Below are 19,336 nucleotides of genomic sequence, written 5' to 3' on the forward strand. Positions count from 1 at the left end.
CCCATGATAAAGTATCACTCAGGTAAAGTAGCATCACTTGCTAAATTGATTGTGAATATATGTTTTGACTAAAGTACCATCAAATAACTCCTAATAATCATCTCTATATCACTTGCTTTTATTAATAGTTATACTGATATACATTTAAATTTAAAATATTGTAGTAGTTTTAATAGGCTGTTCATTTTAATGTTTTTATTTCATTTAATTAAATCTATATAATAAAATATAAATTTTGAACATACATCAAATGTACCACATACGCCAGTTTTAAAGTTAGCCGGAGGCTCAATACTTGTATGTGGCTACTGCTTCTGACCCCTCATTGATGCTTGATTTCTAGGGTTTCAACTTATGTTAAGAGCTTGCTTATTTTGAAGCTTATATAGTGTAAATCCTATTATTGAAATATAAAGCTTCTCAAATATTTTACTTACACCATTATGTAGACTTCAAAATTTTACGGGAAAATTGTAAGCTTAACAGACTTCGATCAATTATGAGTGATGAGTTGAATAACTTTTTTATGTGGGTTGAGATTGTTGAGATCTGAAAGAATAGTAAAATCTCGGATAAGCATTGGGATTTGAGAAAACAAGCAAACATTGAAAAGTTATTGGGAATATTTCGTTCTAAAATTATGCAATGCTTAAATTAGTAGTTCAATGTGAAATACAAAGTATATTATCTCACATAATACACACCTTTGACCCCATATGATTTTAGAAAAGATAAAGGACCAAATGTCTATATATTTGCGATAGCGAATCCCTGTGCTGAAATTCCACCTTCTAAATTTTGATGAATAGACAATGGTGATTCCGAATGGCCAGATCAGGTCGAATTGGGCTAGATCTGAACCCGGGACACTGGCCTATTTAAGAATTTAAAATGCTATAATTTTTTTTTCTTTAGGCAGCATTTTTATTTTTCCCCATTACATTTCGATCTAAGTTATATATATATATATATATATAAAAGAAAAAAGAAAGTTGTGGGCAAATGGAAGGACGAGAGAAAAAGAGAGAAAAGAAATATTAAAAATATATCAATACGTAAGGTCCATAAGACATCTCATAAAAGGCAGTGGAATACACAAGAAAAGGTAGATTCATGCTTTGGACATCTAGTTTCAAACTTTAGAGTTGATTTAGAATTCGTGCAGTCGCATTACATCTATTGGACCATGAAATCTCATCTTATACTCCCAACAACTCATCTCTCTCTCTCTCTCTCTCTCTCTCTCTCTCGAACTTTGATAATTTGACACTTCCAATTGAAAAAGAAATAAAACGAATTACATGGATTCAATTGTTCAAAATTTAAACATTCAAAACACGATAAGACTCGATAAAACCATTCCAACTCGGGGAATGCGCCAGTGTGACCAATGTAGAGGGTGATCTTGACCTGTTCAATACATCTTTTTGCTATCGCATCTACACTTTCGGTGGGCAAAAATGTTTTTCCTCTCTCAAATACCTCCCTTCAAATACATATTTGGGTATTAAGGAACAAGAAAGAATTGGAAACATAACAACTCAATACTCATATTTTCTCCTTCTGACCTTAACTCTAGTCCAATACCATTCCCTACATAGAAGGCAAATTGTGAAATGATTTCGGAGTTCTGAGAAAAACAGGCAGTTCAGCGAGCGACAAAATTTACGAGCCCCTTTTGTAGTAGTGAGGCGGGTCGAATAACACAGTCAGGCATGTAAAGACGACCTTCGAAAATCCTTCATCACCAACCGCATTTTGCAGATATTTCTTTCCATGTGCGGAGATTTATGGCTTATCATCTATTGAATAAAACAACTAGCTTGGGGCTACAGGGGAATCAACATAATCCTCCTGCAGTCTATCTTAACCGCTAACTTGAAATGCCAGAAAGCAACGGCACTGTCCTTTTTATCTCAACCGTCAGATTTTCATCCTTCTCAATCTTGTTTGGCGGCCAAACAACTCCGACTGCTTATCTTAGACCTCTCACTCCCCTGTTCACCACTTGATTTGTAATCGGCAGCAATGCTGCTGCTCTCCAACAGCCTTGATTTACGAGCACTTTTGGGTGATGGGTCATAATTAGCTGGTGCTTTTTTCCGCTTGTTTTCATTATTGCCAATGGGGTCGACTTCGTTAAGACGGACTAGTGTCCCTCGGATCTGTTCAGAAACCTCCAATTCTCGTGGTGAATCCGTAGCTTGTATATCATCATCTCTTTTTGCTCTTGTCTCTCCTCTTTCTGAAGTTGCCCCGCAAATCAGAGTTCTAAGTATTATCTTACCAAGCACGAACCTAACCTCATCTACATTCCCCACTGTCAACAAGCCGTAATCTATCTCTAGATTTCTCTTTTCAGCTTCCAAGGATGTGATGTTTTCTGCCAGAATGTTATACATATGTTTGACTCTTTTCCCCATATTCTGGGGTACAAAAACCTGAAAACATAATCGTTCCACTAATAAGTACCCAAGAAAGGCCAGGATGAATTTGCAAAATGATATATCAAACACCCTTTCAACCATTTCCTTATTAAGGAGTAATCTTTAAAATAAAAAACAGACTACTTACTAAACCAGAGCATGGAGATTCCGGGAACCTGGTCATTGCTTTCAAGAGGCAGTCCATGTTGACGAGAACATCTACAGAATTTTTCACTTGCCGGGCAAACTGAGTTACTCTTTCAGCTATTTCATCATCAGCTAGGTAGTCAGGAGAATCTAAAATTTCAGGCACATATATTCGTGTAGCTAGAGCATTTTCTCTAGCAAACTTAATACTTTCCTCCCACGTTCCATGATAGAGAAGTGAAGCAAAGGTCAAAACCACAAGAGAATGTTGAGGATTCCTAAACAGTGCCAGGTGAAATGCCAGGATCGCAACCCTGTCCCATAAAGACCAGTGAAAAGGAAAAAATATTAGGCAACAGGTCTCTAAACCAATAGAAGAAATGACTTAGACCTAATTGTTAGAAATATTAAGCATCAAATGATTTTCACCCTTATAGTTTTAAAGTTTTTAGATAAGGTGGTTATTCAGCATAGTATGCAAGTCACCCCAAACAAGGAGTACTAACTTTTGAAACTCATAGACAGCCCTTGGAATTATTTTTGTGTTAGACTTCATAAAATGATTCACATCCACATAAAGGCATGTTAGTGATATTATTAAATGATCCTTTTGTCTAATAGGTTAATAGATTAAACTTTTTCACGAGATAGTCACTCAATACAAAATGTTTTATGAATTAATTTACTTGCAACATTCATTTGGACATTATCAAGGCATAAAATGTAAATCTATACTGGTGAAGGAAGCAGTACAAGGGTGGCCCCTTTAACTAGTTTCAGGGATTACTATCTCAAAAGTACTTAAAAACAACACAACCAGAAGTTGTAAGAGCACATAACAGTTGACATCAAATCTTAAATGATAATATACAATCACACAAAAATTTCTGAACAAACGTCCAACAACACTTAGGAGATATGCTCATCCCATATGCTCAAATGGTCCACGATGGACAGATTCTTCCGCAGTCAAATGCAACTTTTGGACTTCAGCTCGATAAATAAATAGATATAAACCTTCCAAAGAAATCAAAAAAGCATTAAATCTCCTCAAAGTTCATTAGAGTTGCACTTATCCCTGGTCAGAGGTCCTGGCATGAAACCCATGACCTTTTAATTATACTCCCAAAGTTCATTATGTTAGCATTTTGCACTGCAACCTTGACCAAGGGGCAAGAGACACCCTTAATGAGCTTCAGAAGGGGGCACGATTCTCTGCTCAGTAGGGAATAGTAGCAAACCAAGTTTCATTTTTTTTTTTCCTGAGGTGCAGAACGGTGGCCTTTTGCCCCCAATGCATAGTACAAAAGTACCCGCATCCAGTTATAATATAAAGCCCCAGATATTATTATACTGATGGTAAGTCAAGCCTATGCCTTTAATTGAACCACATCCAGATCTAACTGTAACCCTGCATAATTGATCCTCTCAGAAGATCAACAATAAATCATATCAAGGAATAGTTGGGTGATCAAAATGGTTTCTCATCCATGACACCAATGTGCACATTGCTTTTCATGTGAAATCATACTTTAAAATTGGGAAGATTTGTTTCTATGGTAAAATAATTCAATTGCCCAGGGTTTTATGGAAAATCAACAACTGCATTTATTTGGAGGGGAATTTCCTTCCTTTTCTGAACTAGATTAGAAATATTTGTGCATAACATGCTTTTGAATGCATGACGAAGTCGTATTTTTCTTACATTGGTACAAAGAAGCCTAAAATAGCCCTACAATAAAATGAAAGACTATCAATGTGCCCATCAACATCTATGGAGTACCGTGTTAATTAGTTTATGAACAAAACTCTTTACTATAATTTATTTTTATTAGAATTTTATCTAAATTCAACTACATAAGTAATTAAAAAATATTATTATCAAAACTAGTTAAAATTACTTAATTTGTACAATTTATAATCTATTAAAGCATAAAACATGTCGAATCATTCACATTTATAATACACGTAGATTAATTTTTTGTAATATTCCTGTTTACATTCTATTGTTATTGATTATCCAAACTTCCTTGCAAAGCACCATGTGTTCAAGATTATTCAGGGAAGAAAGATGGGAACTTTGCTTACCTAATAGGTTAGCATCCACAGATTGGCCCATATATTATATATGTGTGCAAACACGCTCGCACACACATATGTACACATGTTATTTTCAATTTAAAGAAAATATATAAACAAAAAGAACGACTCACCACAAACTATCATCACAAGGCCGGTCACAAGTAATCAACTGATCCAAATTGAAAAATAGCTTCTGGAAAGGAATGAAATAGTCAACAATCACGTCTCAGAAGGAGAGAATAAACGATGAAAAAAACAAATGATTGGATAAACTAGGATTGATGATAGGAAGAAAGGAAGCAACTATATGCTGCAGTAGACAAAGAAAGCTAACCATTAACATTAAGGACCGTACGCCATCTCGATTGTCCACCTGCTCAAGGTATACTGCCTGCGATATATTGAGACAGACTTGAAGATGCTCAGCTCAAACAGTTTTGACTTTTAGACAAAATAAGCTTACATGAAATGGTAGCAAAATCTCGAGCAGTTTGAACCTTTTCAGCAAAAGAAGAGAAGGCTCAGCAGCTCCATATGATAGCATATAATTCATCTCCAGATTGATTCTAGACTGAAGAAGAAGAATTGCATTATATAGTAGCATAGAATTCAACTGCATACTCATTCTAGACTGAAACAGAAGAATTGCATCATTCAAAGCATTTTATGAACATAAAGTGGATCACAAAAGGTTTCATAAGTTAATAGGAGAACAACTATGGACATAAAGCACATCATAGAAGTTCCATAAGGAGAAAGCAAGATGTTTTGAATTGAAAATGTTCAAGCGAAGAAATGAAAATGAAAATCTTCTCGACCATTTCGTCATCATAAACAAAGACAGTGGATCAGATATCTTGGTGAATAGATCTAATCTCAGAAATTTTACGATTACCTTGCAAAGTTGAGCAACCAACGGAGAGAGACTATATATAGCAGCCTCAGTCTCTTTAGAAAATGATAAGTTGAGTCGCGCTGCAATTCTCAACCCACGGAGAATCCTGGCTGAAAAAGGAACATGATTATCAGAAAGGTTATGTCTACACATATTTAATCAAGTATACTGGATTTGAAGCGTAAGATACAATAACCTCCATCCTCTTTGAATGACAAGTGAGCTGGTATTACAGTCCTTAGCTGTTTGTGCCACAAAAGAACAACTTAACAAACAATTAACTTAACAAGATTAACATTGTACAAGGCAATAGAGCTCACCTTCAAAGACCTCAAGTCCTCAATTGCATTGGTGTAGTCAAAGATTACATCAACAAAGGGATCAAATAGTAAGCTGTTTCAAACTTATCAATTAGCATTCTGTTAGTTCATAGCCTCAGAAAAATAAGGTAACATACACAATACAGAAAATTTATTTTATTACAACAAATGATATAAGAATACAGCTATCTGTAAAATGCCATTCAACAACTTTAAGCAACTTTAGCAGTATAAACCAGCATCCAGTAGCTCCAGCAGGAACCTGAATTACCACATATTCTAGTAATGGTTTTCTCCTCCTGTTCTCTTGGATGCGGTAAAAGATTAGGTAAATACAGCAATCTCATCTCTGAAGCTCCCAAATAAAATTTTCTGTCAGCCAACCCTTGGTAATTTCTCTCCCCTAATTACAAGTAGTATTTTACCAAATTAGCTCAAGGAACTATCTTAAATGCAGTTTCTTTCACTGGAACTTGGCTATCATAAAATATTTAATTCGAATTTTGATCATTTAAGTACCAACTTTTTAGGTGCATTACCAGCATTAGAATGATATCTTTAGAATATACTCGCATATAAGAACTGGAATAAGCACAGATCAAAGCATAAAATAAAATTTAAAGAATAAATCTCATGATAATCAATGGATTAGCTTCGCATGATTGGGTCTTCAGCTCTCTAGTATTAACCCTCTGCATAATTCCATCAATTACATGGACAATAAGAAGGTAACGCGAAGGAAGATGTTTCATATAACAAGAACTATCTAGTATTATTGATTTCATGGACCATGCACATACTCAAATCCTGCCGAAGTTATTCAATACCTCAATGAGGTTGACAGCATACTGGGGTACCCTTCCTCGGAAGGAAATTGGATTGAAAGTAATTTGAAGCCAGAAAAGTAAAGGATTAACCTGTTAACCGTAAAGTCTCTATGCATGCAATTCTTCCAGCGAACAAAGTCCCTTGGATCACAACTGGTGGGTTTATGAGAGATGCCAACTTGTTTTGTTTTAGATCGTTCAGCTACAGTCTCGAAACTTGAAACCTGAAAACAGAAGGAAGAAAGTGTTTGACCAATTATGATAGGACAAAGTTTGTTGATCAGGTCAACAAGAATACTCTGAACAAATAGAGATGTACGCAGAAACACAAAAAGCAGATAGATCAGCACTAACCTCCACCACAGAGTCTTTTATAGTGACCCTACATATTGGAAACCGTTTTCCAACAATTATTGCACGGCGAAACTTCTTTTTCACCTACACAAGATACATTCAAATATATATATATAGTTTGAAGCAGGCTAGTAGACTTTTATTCAACAATCAATCAAACAACTAAACACACTAAAAACAACCTGCTTAAGTCTTGCCGTCGTGATCACATCGAAGTCTTTTGGTACCTTATTGAGAAGTAAGTCCCTAACGCATCCACCAACTAAGTAGGCCTCAAATCCTGCATATTTTAGCTTCAGCAACGAGACAACTAGACATGTTTGCAACAAGAAGGTACTCGGGGTATAAGTATAATAAATTATAAATATATGCTACTACAATATAAATCTGAAGGGACTAGGGAGTGATATTGAAAGGCAAGAGAACAATCAATCAGTAGATTTCATGATCAGATATAAAGTATGTTTTCAACTGTTCAATAATATATTTTATGGGGATAAACTTCCCACTGAAAGCATTAGTTACTTTCAGATCCTTCAGGGAAAAGAATCTTGAAAAAACCATGCCAGACTAGCAGCATCTTCTGTATTCTCTCGATAGGAACCAGTTCTCACGTTTCCCTTCTTTCTTTTTATGTTGTTTACAGGACACCACCACAAAATAATTCAAAGAATTTGAACTGGATGCAAATGTCATCTCGAAGATACTATGCCCATGCCCGCTTTATGGAACTTGCCATTTGGTTTTCAAATTGAACTGTTTTACAAAAATAATTTTTCGGGTTAACGACACTTGGACCTTTCTGAAAATGCAAAGTGTTATACATCCTACAATATTTATCCATTTACAATTGACCCTCTTCCACTAAGGTTTGGACAAAAAAACCTGACATCAGCTAGAAAAAAATTCATAAGCTTTCAATTTTACCCCTCATTCAACATTTCCCTAGTAATGTGTTTATAGTTGTAAAGGAGGTAAATGTAATATATATAAGGCCACGGGGATGTAATTGTGATAAACATTATTCTCGAATAATGTCTAATTGTTAAAATGTTGAAAAAGTAATATAACTTTATATGGAATACACGAGTGACAAAGTATTGACATTTTCAATATATCTTCTATAAGATCCTACAACACTAGATGAAGAATTTGAATAAGAAATTTTCAAGAAATAAATGCAACAATGGTGTTAACCTCACCCCATATATAGGAAGTAAGAAAAGGATAAAAAAATTAATAGTTTTTCCATTCATCAACAACTACCTTTTATCGGATGGCTATAATTCACAAACAATATATTGTTACAATTAGACCCATTTGACTTTATATACAGTTACCCCCTTACAAGTATAAAAATGTAAATTAGAAAATATTGAATGAGGGATAAAATTGAAAAGTTTATGTAATTTTTTTGGTGACATCGGCATTTTTTGTCCAAACCCTAACGGAGCGGAGAATTCTCGAAGGGGCTAAGTGTAGTTCTGAAAGTTGTTTGGGGCAAAGTGTAATCAACCATAATTTCTCAGATAAACAAATTATTATTAGTCAAAAGGTACTTGAGCCCGACATATACTTCACAATTTTTATTGCTAGAATCGCTATCCCAGCGTAAATTAATTACCACTGCTCAACTGATGAAGGGTCAACTTATACTGTAGTTGTTGCAGTGATCTCCACTCATCGTAAACCAAACCAAAATCGTCAATGCAGTTCATCCTGGTATGCCCCTTTCCTCAAACTCATGGGGAGGTGGTCGTTAAAATATTAAATGGGGCCCGGGCCAAAAATCTCAATTTCCAGATAAAAGGCGATAATGAAATTATATTGATCCTGAAATAGGCCTCTGGGCTAAGTGATCACTATCATAAAAAGAGATACCACTTTATATATTAAAATCATGCAAAGGGCACATATGAAACGGCAATGCAAAAATAACCAAGAACAACTTTGGCATGGTAACAAACAATATGAACAAAGTTAGATGGGAATTAACAAGGAACTCAAATACCACATTTAATTCACAAAGGAGTAAATTTCACTGGGACAAAAGACTTGTAACTGTATTGTCAGATCTATGGTGAAATAAGTTGGCTGAACAATTGCAAATATCCAATACCATGATGTTTGTTGTCTAAAACTGGTTGCAATATTTAACTGAATCATCAAGGAAATATTTACAGCTTCCCTTCCTTACATGGACAATATTCACATCACAAGAATTATGCATAAAGAAATCTATGCAGTTGTCATGGACGGGATTTTGGCTAAAAGCCTACTTCCGCAAATGGCACTAGATGTAAAGAGTTTAACTTTAGTAAGAATATTAGTTTTCACATCTTCCAGCACAAGAAGTAATAAAGATAGCTTCTTATAAGTGCATAGAAGAACAGCACCTGCAGCTTGTAGATTCCTTAGAACTGTCCAAGAAGGAATGGATATCATTGACTTTGCTATCCCCAACCTCCTTGAGTCCAACTTTCTCCATTTTGCAAACTCAACTTGGTCTAAAACACCGTCCAAATTTCAAATCCAAGAAAACAACCATCAAATTAGTTAGATAATTGGCAATGCAAGTAGTGAATCACAATTTGTTTTCGCTGAAATGAAGAAAAGTGAAAATTGAGATAATTACCCAAACACCAAAAGGACAAGAAAATAATTTAAACGAACAGATATAGTGTGTTTAGATCAACAGTATTACGTCCATGGGATTGAATTTGTATAAAGTTCGTACAAAATTGAATGGAAGCACTTCTTATTGCATTTCTAAGGCTTAAAACCACGTTAACAGCTTTCCAAGTTTGTTAAAAAAACTCGAGACCTGCGCTAGAACATCCACCCGAATCAGAAGAGAACTGAGCTCGACCGACGACTTCGATGGAGCTGCACTTGGAACTCTGTAAAACAAGAAAATTACACAAGCCCATCTTAGTATCAACAAAAAGAGAAAAATAAATTTTCCATTTGAAATAACAATTGCGAAGCAGGTGTTTGAATAAATGTCTGCCAGAAAAATAATTCAAAATCCCTAAAACGTTCACCTTGTGAGTCATAAATGATTTCATGCGGTATATAAAGGTCTTAGCTTTGGAGGGCTGCGACAACGCCATGAGAAGGAGTTGATCAGGGCATGGCAGCTGTGGTTGGTTTCATTGTAACTGGCTACTTCGAGTGGAGACGAGAAAAGAGCGCGTAATATCGAAAGAAAATGACGTAGAAATTAAAAGTGGGGATGCCATCGGGCCAGAATTGGTTGGGGTCCGGGTCGGAAACGGGTCCAGCTCGTACCCGGACCCGCCCTCATTGGGGGTGTGTTCTGAAGTCCGAAGCAGGTCCTAGAGCATCAGGTTTTAGTGATTTGGGCTCCAATCCGTCCAATTATTATTCTTTCTGTAATATATATAATATAAAATATATTTTTACTTTTTTAAATTATATATAATTTATTTGTATTTACATATAACACAGACTTAATATTATTATTAAGTTTTCTAAAATTCTTTTATCCTCAAAGTTTATAATATCGTATTTTCACACAAATTACAGGATTTAACAAGCAATCCATATTTCAAATCAAGAATGCTGACTTAGCCCAACAACACTTTATTGCACGAGCTGACTACACTCACACACCACTTGTTGTGTTTTCGAAGGTGTCCCTCTTTTTCGAGATGATTCGTGTCATGTCAAGTCCTTGGAAGATTATTCCCTTTGCATCTAATTAAACCACATGCTCGGCCACTTACACGCACTCCTGTCAATTCCTTTAAATTTTAGTATTGTGAGCTTATATCTAAAGTAGAATACTTAATGCATTCGATACAATACTACGCACAATGAAACTCACAACACCTAATATTCGTTATTTACGGTTGTGACTATTGGAGTATCTAACTCTATTCGCTTCCTTAGCTTTTATGAGTGCTTGCCCAATTTTTTATTTTTTTTAATGAAGTTTTGAAATCATCATATCAAATACCGACTCTAATTTTATTTTTAAAAAATATGCCAAAGTTGTTACTTTATGTAATGACTCGAGCAAGTCGTTAGAGAAGGTATTAACATGGAGTTGTTACCTTCACTAACGACTCCACTTTTTCCTTTCTTTTTATTAATTATTATTTAATAGTTAGTAAAAGAAATGGTTCGATCTTCTATTGTATTTTCGTATTATTAAATTATAATACGTATAATCAATATATTGATAATACAATAAATTTTAAATAAAATATTAAATAATATTTGCACCTTTTTTATTAATGTTCTAATGTTTTATTGCTGCCGGAATTTAAATTTCAGTTTTGCTTTTTTTTAAATAACTATAATCATAAGCTTTCTAAGTATATATGTATATATAAAATAATTGTCAATTAACTAATAAAATTTTATTTTATCAAACCCCTTATATTTTATAGTTATCGTCTTTAATAATATCCGAAAATTTTTATATTCACTTTTAACAAATATAATATTTCTCAAATGTAATTATTTTATTATTTTATCATCAACTCTTTAGTATTATAGCAATTAATATAACACATGCACATTTTGTTAAACTACAGTTTGATCCCTAACTTTTTAAATTTATATAATTTAACACCAAATATTTGATAAAGTTTCAATTTAGTCCCTTGAACTTTTAATATAATTTAAATTCCAACTCAGAATTATATAATTTTAAAACACATTCGATACATTATGAATAATATTATTTTTTTATTATATTTACATAATTTAAATAAAGGATAAGAAAGATAAAATGAATAACCAGTTAGTAAATTGATAAAATAAATTAATCCTAATTTTTTAATAAAAATTATTAATAGTTAATTTTGAAGAGATAATGGAAAATAAAATATACTTAAAGATATTTTATTTCATATATATATATTTATTATATATAAAGATATTTATTATATTTTCCTTCCATTTTATTAATAGTAAAAACAATAAAGAAATCAACAAAGGCTTCCGTTTTTGGGGAGAAATGAAAAAGTAAATAGAAATTAAAGACCATTTTACATTTTTGTTCGATGAGATGAAAAAGGTGAAAAACAAGGAAAAGGAGAAGAGGCGAAAAGCGAGCCCATTGAGCCTTAGAGGTTGGGGCCTTAAATTCCTCCGTCGATCTTTCCTTTCCGATTTTCTATATTCTTCAAGTTTCTGATCGAAATAGCAGAAGTAGAATGGGCGGCGGAGATGCTGGCAATGACGGAGGAGATTCAAGCAACGAGGAAGAGACGGTGAATATCCGTTGCTCGTACGGGTCGGAGTTCGCGGTGCAGGTGAAATTGGACTCAACTGTTGAATTTTTCAAGTCTATCGTAGCTCAGAAATGTGAAATTCCTCCTCAGCGGCAGCGCTTAATATACAAAGGCCGCATACTGAAAGACGATCAAACCCTTCAGAGCTACGGTAATCTATTAGTTTTTGCGATTCGTTTTTAATTTAACGCAAGTTTAATGTTTGGAGTCCCTCCTCTTTATTTAATTTTAGTGGAAATACGGTGGGAAGTAGTCATCATTACAGTATAGTCGTTGAAATCTGATCATCGTGAGCGAATTTATATGGTTTGGGTAGTTATGCAATCGGGGCTGAAGACTGTAATAGAGCATGACACCTCAAGCAAGTACGATAGATATCTACAAATGTCTTTCTGCGTATGACACTTCAATCAAGTGAGATTTTCATATGTCTTGAGTCTTTCTTCTAATTGCAATTAAGGATGTCATTGAGTAGTTCAAAGAGTTGAAATTTTCAGAATGAATTGATGTTGTGTGCTCGACCAAGCACGAAAATTATGGGTGAACACTTTTTAGATGAAGACTTGGAATCATAAATTCTTTTCATGAACATTGATTTACAACCAAAAAAGCATTCTTTAGCCGGGGTAAAGGAAAAAAATTGAGAAATATGTTCTGTGATGCCCAATATACAGAATGTAGATATGAGATATTGCAGCTTCTCAATATTTGTATTATTTCAAATTTGCTCCTTACCCTGGAACAAGACAAGTCCTTAATTTTATCATTGTTTTGCTTGTTGAAATGAAATCCAGGGCCAAATGGAGTCTTCTGAAAATATTATGTAGAAGAAATAGTGACTGGTTAGTTAAAGCCGATGAAGATATCAATACTCTTTCATGTTACCTCTTCAAGGATATTTATGTTGAGTTGACTGAAGCTGCAACTTTTCTAGTTAACACTACTTCTACATCAGTGACATAATGAATATGCAAATTGTTGATTTAGTGTCAATCCAAAAGCTTGTGGAACTTCTACCCCGATATGAATTGATATTAATTGATTCTTCTCCTCGAGTATCTGTGTTTGTTATCAGCTACAACTGGTTTACTGGTATGACATGAATATATGTTAAAGATTGCAAGTTTTCAGCATTTGGACAGGAGATTTAAGATCAGCGGATATCTTGATTCTCAACACAGGGCTGCTTATGTGACACTTGGGACTTACTATATGATTAGGATGCTTAAGAAGTATTTTGGAAAAAAATAACGTTAGACCATTGTTAGAGTAATGCACTTGACATTATGCAGAAACATGATGCAACTGAATATTTATTAGTATTAGTTGTGGATGAGGCAGGTAGTTAACTCGAGTGCACTTAACTTTTTTTTAGTGAAAGTAGAAACTTATATTAGACATTGGTTGGCATGTCCTGTGATGAAGAGCCATGCAGGTGGTTGCTGCTGTCATGTCAAACGTACGTACTAAATAGTATAAAATACTTCTGACTCATCATCTATATTTTGAGTGTTTAACTTTGTTTCTTTTTTCTTCCTTGATCAACTCTTAAAATAACTTTTTCTCTTGCTTACTTATTTGTGCGCATTTACTAAGAAAACACAAATTTCATTAGCTGTCAAAATGATATATGAACATTTAAACCATTCTTATTGTTTGTTGACAGGTCTTGAGGCAGATCACACTGTCCACTTGATTCGAGGTTTTGCCTCAGCTGCCCCCATGAACAGTACAGCTAGAGCTGATTCTGGAGTTACCAGTACTAATTCAGTTCCAGTGACAAGTATAGGTTCTAATGATGGTGGACCACTTGGAGTATCTTTATTATCGCCTGGACTTGGTTTTAATGGATTAGGAAGTGCTGGTGGTGGTTTATTTGGATCTGCAGCGCCAGAAATAGAACAACTGCGGCAGCAGTTAAGTCAAAACCCCAACACAATGGGAGATATTTTGAATATGCCTCTTTTGCAGGATTTAATGAACAATCCTGAAACTATCCGCAACTTCATCATGGACAATCCTCAGATTCGTGAAATTATGGATCGTAACCCAGAGCTTAGGCACATACTTAATGATCCTGGAACCCTCCGTCAAACTATGGAGGCTGCACGAAACCCTGAACTAATGCGTGAAATGATGCGCAACACAGACAGGGCAATGCGCAATATTGAATCCACTCCTGAGGGTTTTAACATGCTGAGGCGAATGTATGAAAATGTGCAAGAACCTTTCCTGAATGCAACAACCTTGGCTGGTGACAGTAGATCTGATGTGGTATCAAATCCATTTGATGCTCTATTGGGAGCTCAAGGTGGAGGTTCTGGCAGAGAGAACTTGGCTAATCCTACAACTATTGGATCTGAAACTATGGTCAATGCCTCTGCTCCAAATACAAATCCACTTCCCAATCCTTGGGCCTCTTCTGACAGTAAGCCCTCCACTTTTCCTCACTGTTTATTGATATGATTGTTGCTTTGGCTGCAAAATCCTCACAGTTCTTTTACTTTGATGTATAACTTGTTTCTCAATGAGTAAGATAGCTGGTTTGGAACTTCTGCTGCTGTACATTAGATCATATAGTTCTCTACTTCTCTTCTAATAAATTCCTTAGAAGATGAAGTGATCGCATATGGAGTTCAACTGTCTGTTGTTTCTGCACATTGAAAAGTTCTTAATCTTTTTTCGGCATTTCTAAAAAGTGATTTACATTTTCTTGAGACAATAGGACGGACCAAAATGGACTTTAAATAAATAAACCAGAAGAAGAGAACGGTTGAAACCACTTCATGAAGCTGATATGTTCTGCTATTTTCAGGCAAACTGCCTTGAATTTGTTCCAAAGTTGATTTTGACATGTCAGATTTGCAGTAGTTTGATTTTCAAAATGGCTACAATTCCAAGTTTGGCAGTCGCTTTGATTGTTTCACAAGGGTGAAGAAAGGTTGTATGTGTTATTAACTGAATATTGGAGCTGCAGGCATGCAAACAAACTCAAGTGCACGGTCGAATCCTATTGGGGATGCAAGGCCTACATCACCTGGTGGCTTTGATGGACTTGATTGCCAGGATTCTGGGCATATTCTGGGTTCTATGCCAGACTTCTCTTTTAATCAGTTACTGCAGAATCCAACCATGTCCCAGATGATGCATAGTCTCTTATCCAATCCTCAGTACATGAATCAGGTGTTAATTCTGCTTAATTGCTATTTGATAACTGAATTGTTTGCTTTGTTGCCTTTGCTTTCTGTTTCTTTTTTTTGTGTTTCCCCTAAACTTATTTTCCATATCTCTAGATTCTTGGTCTTAATGTACACCTACAGAACATGCTTGATTCCAGTCCGCAGCTTAGAGATATGACGCAAAATCCTGAATTTGTTCGTCAAATGACTTCCCCTGAGATGATGCAGGTAAATTATTGGGTCTCTCTGCCCCCAACCCCCAATATATCCTTGCTTTATTATATCCCTATTTCAGTGGTTTGTATGCATGCGGAGCTTTGAGATGAATCCAGCATGAAAACTCTATCTTATGGATTTCTTTTATCTTATTTCCTGCCATAGTAGTTACTTTGCCCCATTTCGTTTAGACCATTGACTCCCTTTCACTTTTGCTCCTGTATCAGCAACTTTTGACATTTAACCAAGCTCTTTCATCTCAGATTGGTCGGCAGCAGACGCCTAGGTAAGCGTGATTCCCCCCCCCCCCCCAAATTGTTCTGTCAATCTTGAGAAACTATTGTGAAACTATATCATCAACTTTCAAGTCTTCCAACATGTTTTAGTGGATTACCTGATTCCATTTGAATAGGTATTATCAGTGTGTTCTAATAGTTGGCCTGAGTCTGTAGGACTTATGACATGATACATCCAAATTCCAGGTTTTATATTCTGCATTGCATGTCTGACAATCTGCTGTCTTAGTAGATTAACTTTGCTGCTGTATATTGCAGAGAATCAGGTCAAAATGCTTTGGGAACAGGTATTATTCTTACGCCTCGGAACATGCTCTGCATCTTCTATTTATAGATCCTACTTGTTGGTAATTTCTAGATTATTACTATTATTAGAAGTTCCACATTTGATGCTACATTTAGTAAAATCTAGTTAGTATGAATTTATGTTGCTTTTCTTTTCTTGGAAAGTATGATAGTGTCTTTCTATGCAGTAAGCACTAAGCTCAAGATTCACTTTTATTTGCTTGATCCTGGATTTCCATTGGATATGGAGTATTTAAGATGTGCTTGTGGCAAAGTCACTTCACCTTTTAGAACACTGTAGAACTCTTTGTCCAGTGCACTACATTAAATCTTTGAACCGTTTCATGGAAGTTTTTTTATCCAAATAAGCTTTTTAGAAATAGAATTTTGATAATCGCACCATGTGAAAGCTAATATGAAATTCAATTATTTTTTAATTTTGCAAATGGATCTATTGATATTACTTGATTAAAATGTATTGTACCACCAAATGCATCTTTTAACATGTTAGAGGACTATGTACTCCAAACGCCATCGAGATGCTAAGTTAACTATGATGATGGTTGCACTTGCATAATTTTTCTTGTTATTTTTGTCATTGTTTAATAATGTATTGGCCATCAAATAACCGCTGGAACAGAAGACAACCTGGGATTAAATATGCTGATGAACATGTTTGGTGGACTTGGGACGGGCGGAGGCTTCACTGCTCCAAACAGATCTCAAGGTTACATCTCCCTCCCTTTCTCTAATCTTCCACCTTGCTGTTTGTTTCCAATCTAATTGTACTTCATCATTTTTGTATTCCTTCTCATATATTATGGCAGTGCCCCCTGAAGAGCTGTATGCAACTCAGCTCTCTCAGTTACGGGAAATGGGCTTCATCGATAGTCAAGAAAACATCAGGGCATTGATTGCCACTGCAGGAAACGTCCATGCTGCAGTTCAGCGCCTTTTGGGGAATTCCGGTCACTAGAATATGGATTAATATCATGCTGCTTCATATAGCTGCATAGCTCTGTGGATCAAATTTCAACCATGTGAATGTGCGGCACAAACCAGTTAAACTGAATGATCGAATCAAACAATATGAACATGGCTGTTGGAATACACTTCCTTGTACCCCGAACGAAATACAAATACCAATAGGATGAAAGTGCGTTTTCCTCCCTCCTCTGTGGATAAAGATACAGAAGCTTGAGATGCCGTGTAAATACAGCATGAAGTCTGTTTTGTACAAATTTCTCCAATTTTCTGATTCGTTGAGCCTGTTTTGGGGATATCATATGTATGGCTCGGACGAAATGTGATTTTTCTTTGACTTTCCCCTGTTGCACAGTGCATTTACTTCAGATTTTTTTGTTCAATCTTTAAAATTTGGTTAATGTGAGAAAGCTCGCTAGCTGCATTGCAATCTTTGGTGAAGATTGGGCCTTGCAGCTTAGTCAGGAAGGGGAAAAAGCGCATGCAATGTTACTATTTGCAGTTAGGAAAATATTCTCTCTTTAAGGGTTCCTTTATATTGGATAATTGGACAGATATCAGTTTTAATCCGTTTGCGTGTCAAAGTTTTCCAGTAAAATGTCTGTAAAAAACTGTATAAATGGATGAGCTTCAAACCTAGAACTCGAACACGTAACCTATGGTATAGTTAGATCACTTGTTCGTCCCCAACAAACAATGGGGGTTTGATCATTTTTTTGCCCTTTTAAGAAGGATCAAAGCTAGTTTATCAATTTTCCTATCACTGATAAAAGTTGAACGATATAGAGAGGATTAGCATGGCATTTGCGTAAGGATGACATGCATAAATCGAGAAATGGTTCAATTTTTCTTTAAATTAAAAAAATAAAAAGAAAAAAATTCTCCACCTGTATTTTGCGATCTATTTTTTATAAGAATAAGATGCTACAATTGAGCTAGTTCATCGTTCCTCACGCACAATGAATTCCATCTCTCTCTCCTCTTAAGAATGATGAAAATTAGTTTCCCAACTATTTCATAGAACTCGAATTCTTAATCTATCTTTTATAAAAATAAGATGTTATTATTAGACTGCTTTATCATTGCTCACAACAATGAGGTTGATTGCAGAAATATGAGTTGTATTTAGGTTAGATTCATAGTATTATGGTGATGGCCACTTGATGGTGTATTGAAATGTTGGAAGATGATGCATTATCGGACATACCAACCTTGGGGCAAGGACGTGCAATGGCATGACTGTTAAACATGTATTCCACTAACCTTTTGTTCATAGGAAAGTTGAGACCGTAGAGTCCTCCATATTCAAAAGATCAAAATTATTTCAAGAGAGGTCGGATTATAATGAATTTAGAAGCTTCCATCTAATTTCTTCCATAACTATCCTAGCTGCTACCTGCGGCTCCCTGGAAAAATTTTGAAAAATTCCACGATTCCGCTCTTCCAAAATGTGGTAAACAAGAAATTTACTATATATTTACCTCGTGTGTAGCCCATTGAACTCCCACATTCTAAGGCATGTACCACCACTCTCATTCCCTAACTATTATTTATATATTTTAGAAATGCTTCATTCTAATAATAGCTAAAATCTACCCATTTATCATCGTAATACATCAATTCTTTTTATCGAACATTTCCACATCAACTTTTATTCTACTTATAACTATTATTTTCAAACACTCACAACTTTTACATTTTAATCACGTATCCACAATTAACCATTTTTGAAAAAGTATAAACTCTTACAATAAAGTATAAACTCTTACAAACACCCTCTACGCGAAACACCACTTGTAGCTAAATTTCAAAACTCCCTTATTTTTAAGGTTTATGTATGAATTTATAAAATTATTTCATGAAATTAGATGAAAAATAATTGCAATGGAATTAAAGGTACAACCGCATAAAAAACTGTAGCTTTTATCAAGATGTAGTTTTGATGGAATCTAACCCCAAAAGTGATTATTCAAAAAAGGGGCCCAACCGTATAAAAAACTGTATTTGTATTCAAAACGCAAGCCTGATTTACTCATTTACGAGATCTACAAGAGTCTA

General features: G+C 35.0%; 2 protein-coding genes and 1 non-coding gene across 7 annotated transcripts; 2 read left to right on the forward strand and 1 right to left on the reverse strand.

Moving 5' to 3' along the window:
* Positions 1-1,276: 1,276 nt before the first annotated feature.
* LOC105162718 (uncharacterized) lies at positions 1,277-10,296 on the reverse strand. Its single transcript, XM_011080822.3, has 14 exons — positions 10,096-10,296; positions 9,876-9,951; positions 9,448-9,558; positions 7,234-7,331; positions 7,052-7,135; positions 6,788-6,921; positions 5,871-5,943; positions 5,747-5,792; positions 5,551-5,660; positions 5,119-5,226; positions 4,990-5,046; positions 4,787-4,848; positions 2,575-2,887; positions 1,277-2,441 (listed from the first exon to the last, which is right to left on the reverse strand). The coding sequence occupies exons 1-14, from the start codon at positions 10,162-10,164 to the stop codon at positions 1,941-1,943; spliced, it is 1,842 nt and encodes a 613-aa protein (XP_011079124.1). The 5' UTR covers positions 10,165-10,296; the 3' UTR covers positions 1,277-1,940.
* A 1,751-nt stretch (positions 10,297-12,047) lies between these two features.
* Positions 12,048-17,646, forward strand: LOC105162727 (ubiquitin domain-containing protein DSK2b). 5 transcript variants are annotated; one of them, XM_011080844.3, is made up of 9 exons: positions 12,048-12,156; positions 12,234-12,469; positions 13,985-14,746; positions 15,296-15,501; positions 15,612-15,725; positions 15,941-15,999; positions 16,268-16,296; positions 16,935-17,021; positions 17,122-17,646. In XM_011080844.3, exons 2-9 carry the CDS (start codon positions 12,241-12,243, stop codon positions 17,268-17,270), a joined length of 1,635 nt encoding a protein of 544 aa, XP_011079146.1. In that variant the 5' UTR covers positions 12,048-12,156; positions 12,234-12,240; the 3' UTR covers positions 17,271-17,646. The 5 variants fall into 5 exon arrangements, 3 of the variants coding, with proteins under 3 accessions (XP_011079146.1, XP_020550873.1, XP_011079136.1); XR_016067370.1 differs by having other exon boundaries at positions 12,068-12,469; positions 16,242-16,296; positions 17,122-17,261; XR_016067371.1 differs by having other exon boundaries at positions 12,068-12,469; positions 16,242-16,296; positions 16,938-17,021; positions 17,122-17,261.
* Positions 17,647-18,025: 379 nt separating this feature from the next.
* Positions 18,026-18,128, forward strand: LOC148789488 (U6 spliceosomal RNA). Its single transcript, XR_016062611.1, has one exon. It is a non-coding gene; the product is annotated as a U6 spliceosomal RNA (small nuclear RNA).
* Positions 18,129-19,336: the final 1,208 nt, after the last annotated feature.

The sequence above is a fragment of the Sesamum indicum genome, linkage group LG1 (assembly GCF_026168435.1).
Source record: "Sesamum indicum cultivar Baizhima isolate 11 linkage group LG1, ASM2616843v1, whole genome shotgun sequence".
NCBI classification, from domain to species: domain Eukaryota; kingdom Viridiplantae; phylum Streptophyta; class Magnoliopsida; order Lamiales; family Pedaliaceae; genus Sesamum; species Sesamum indicum.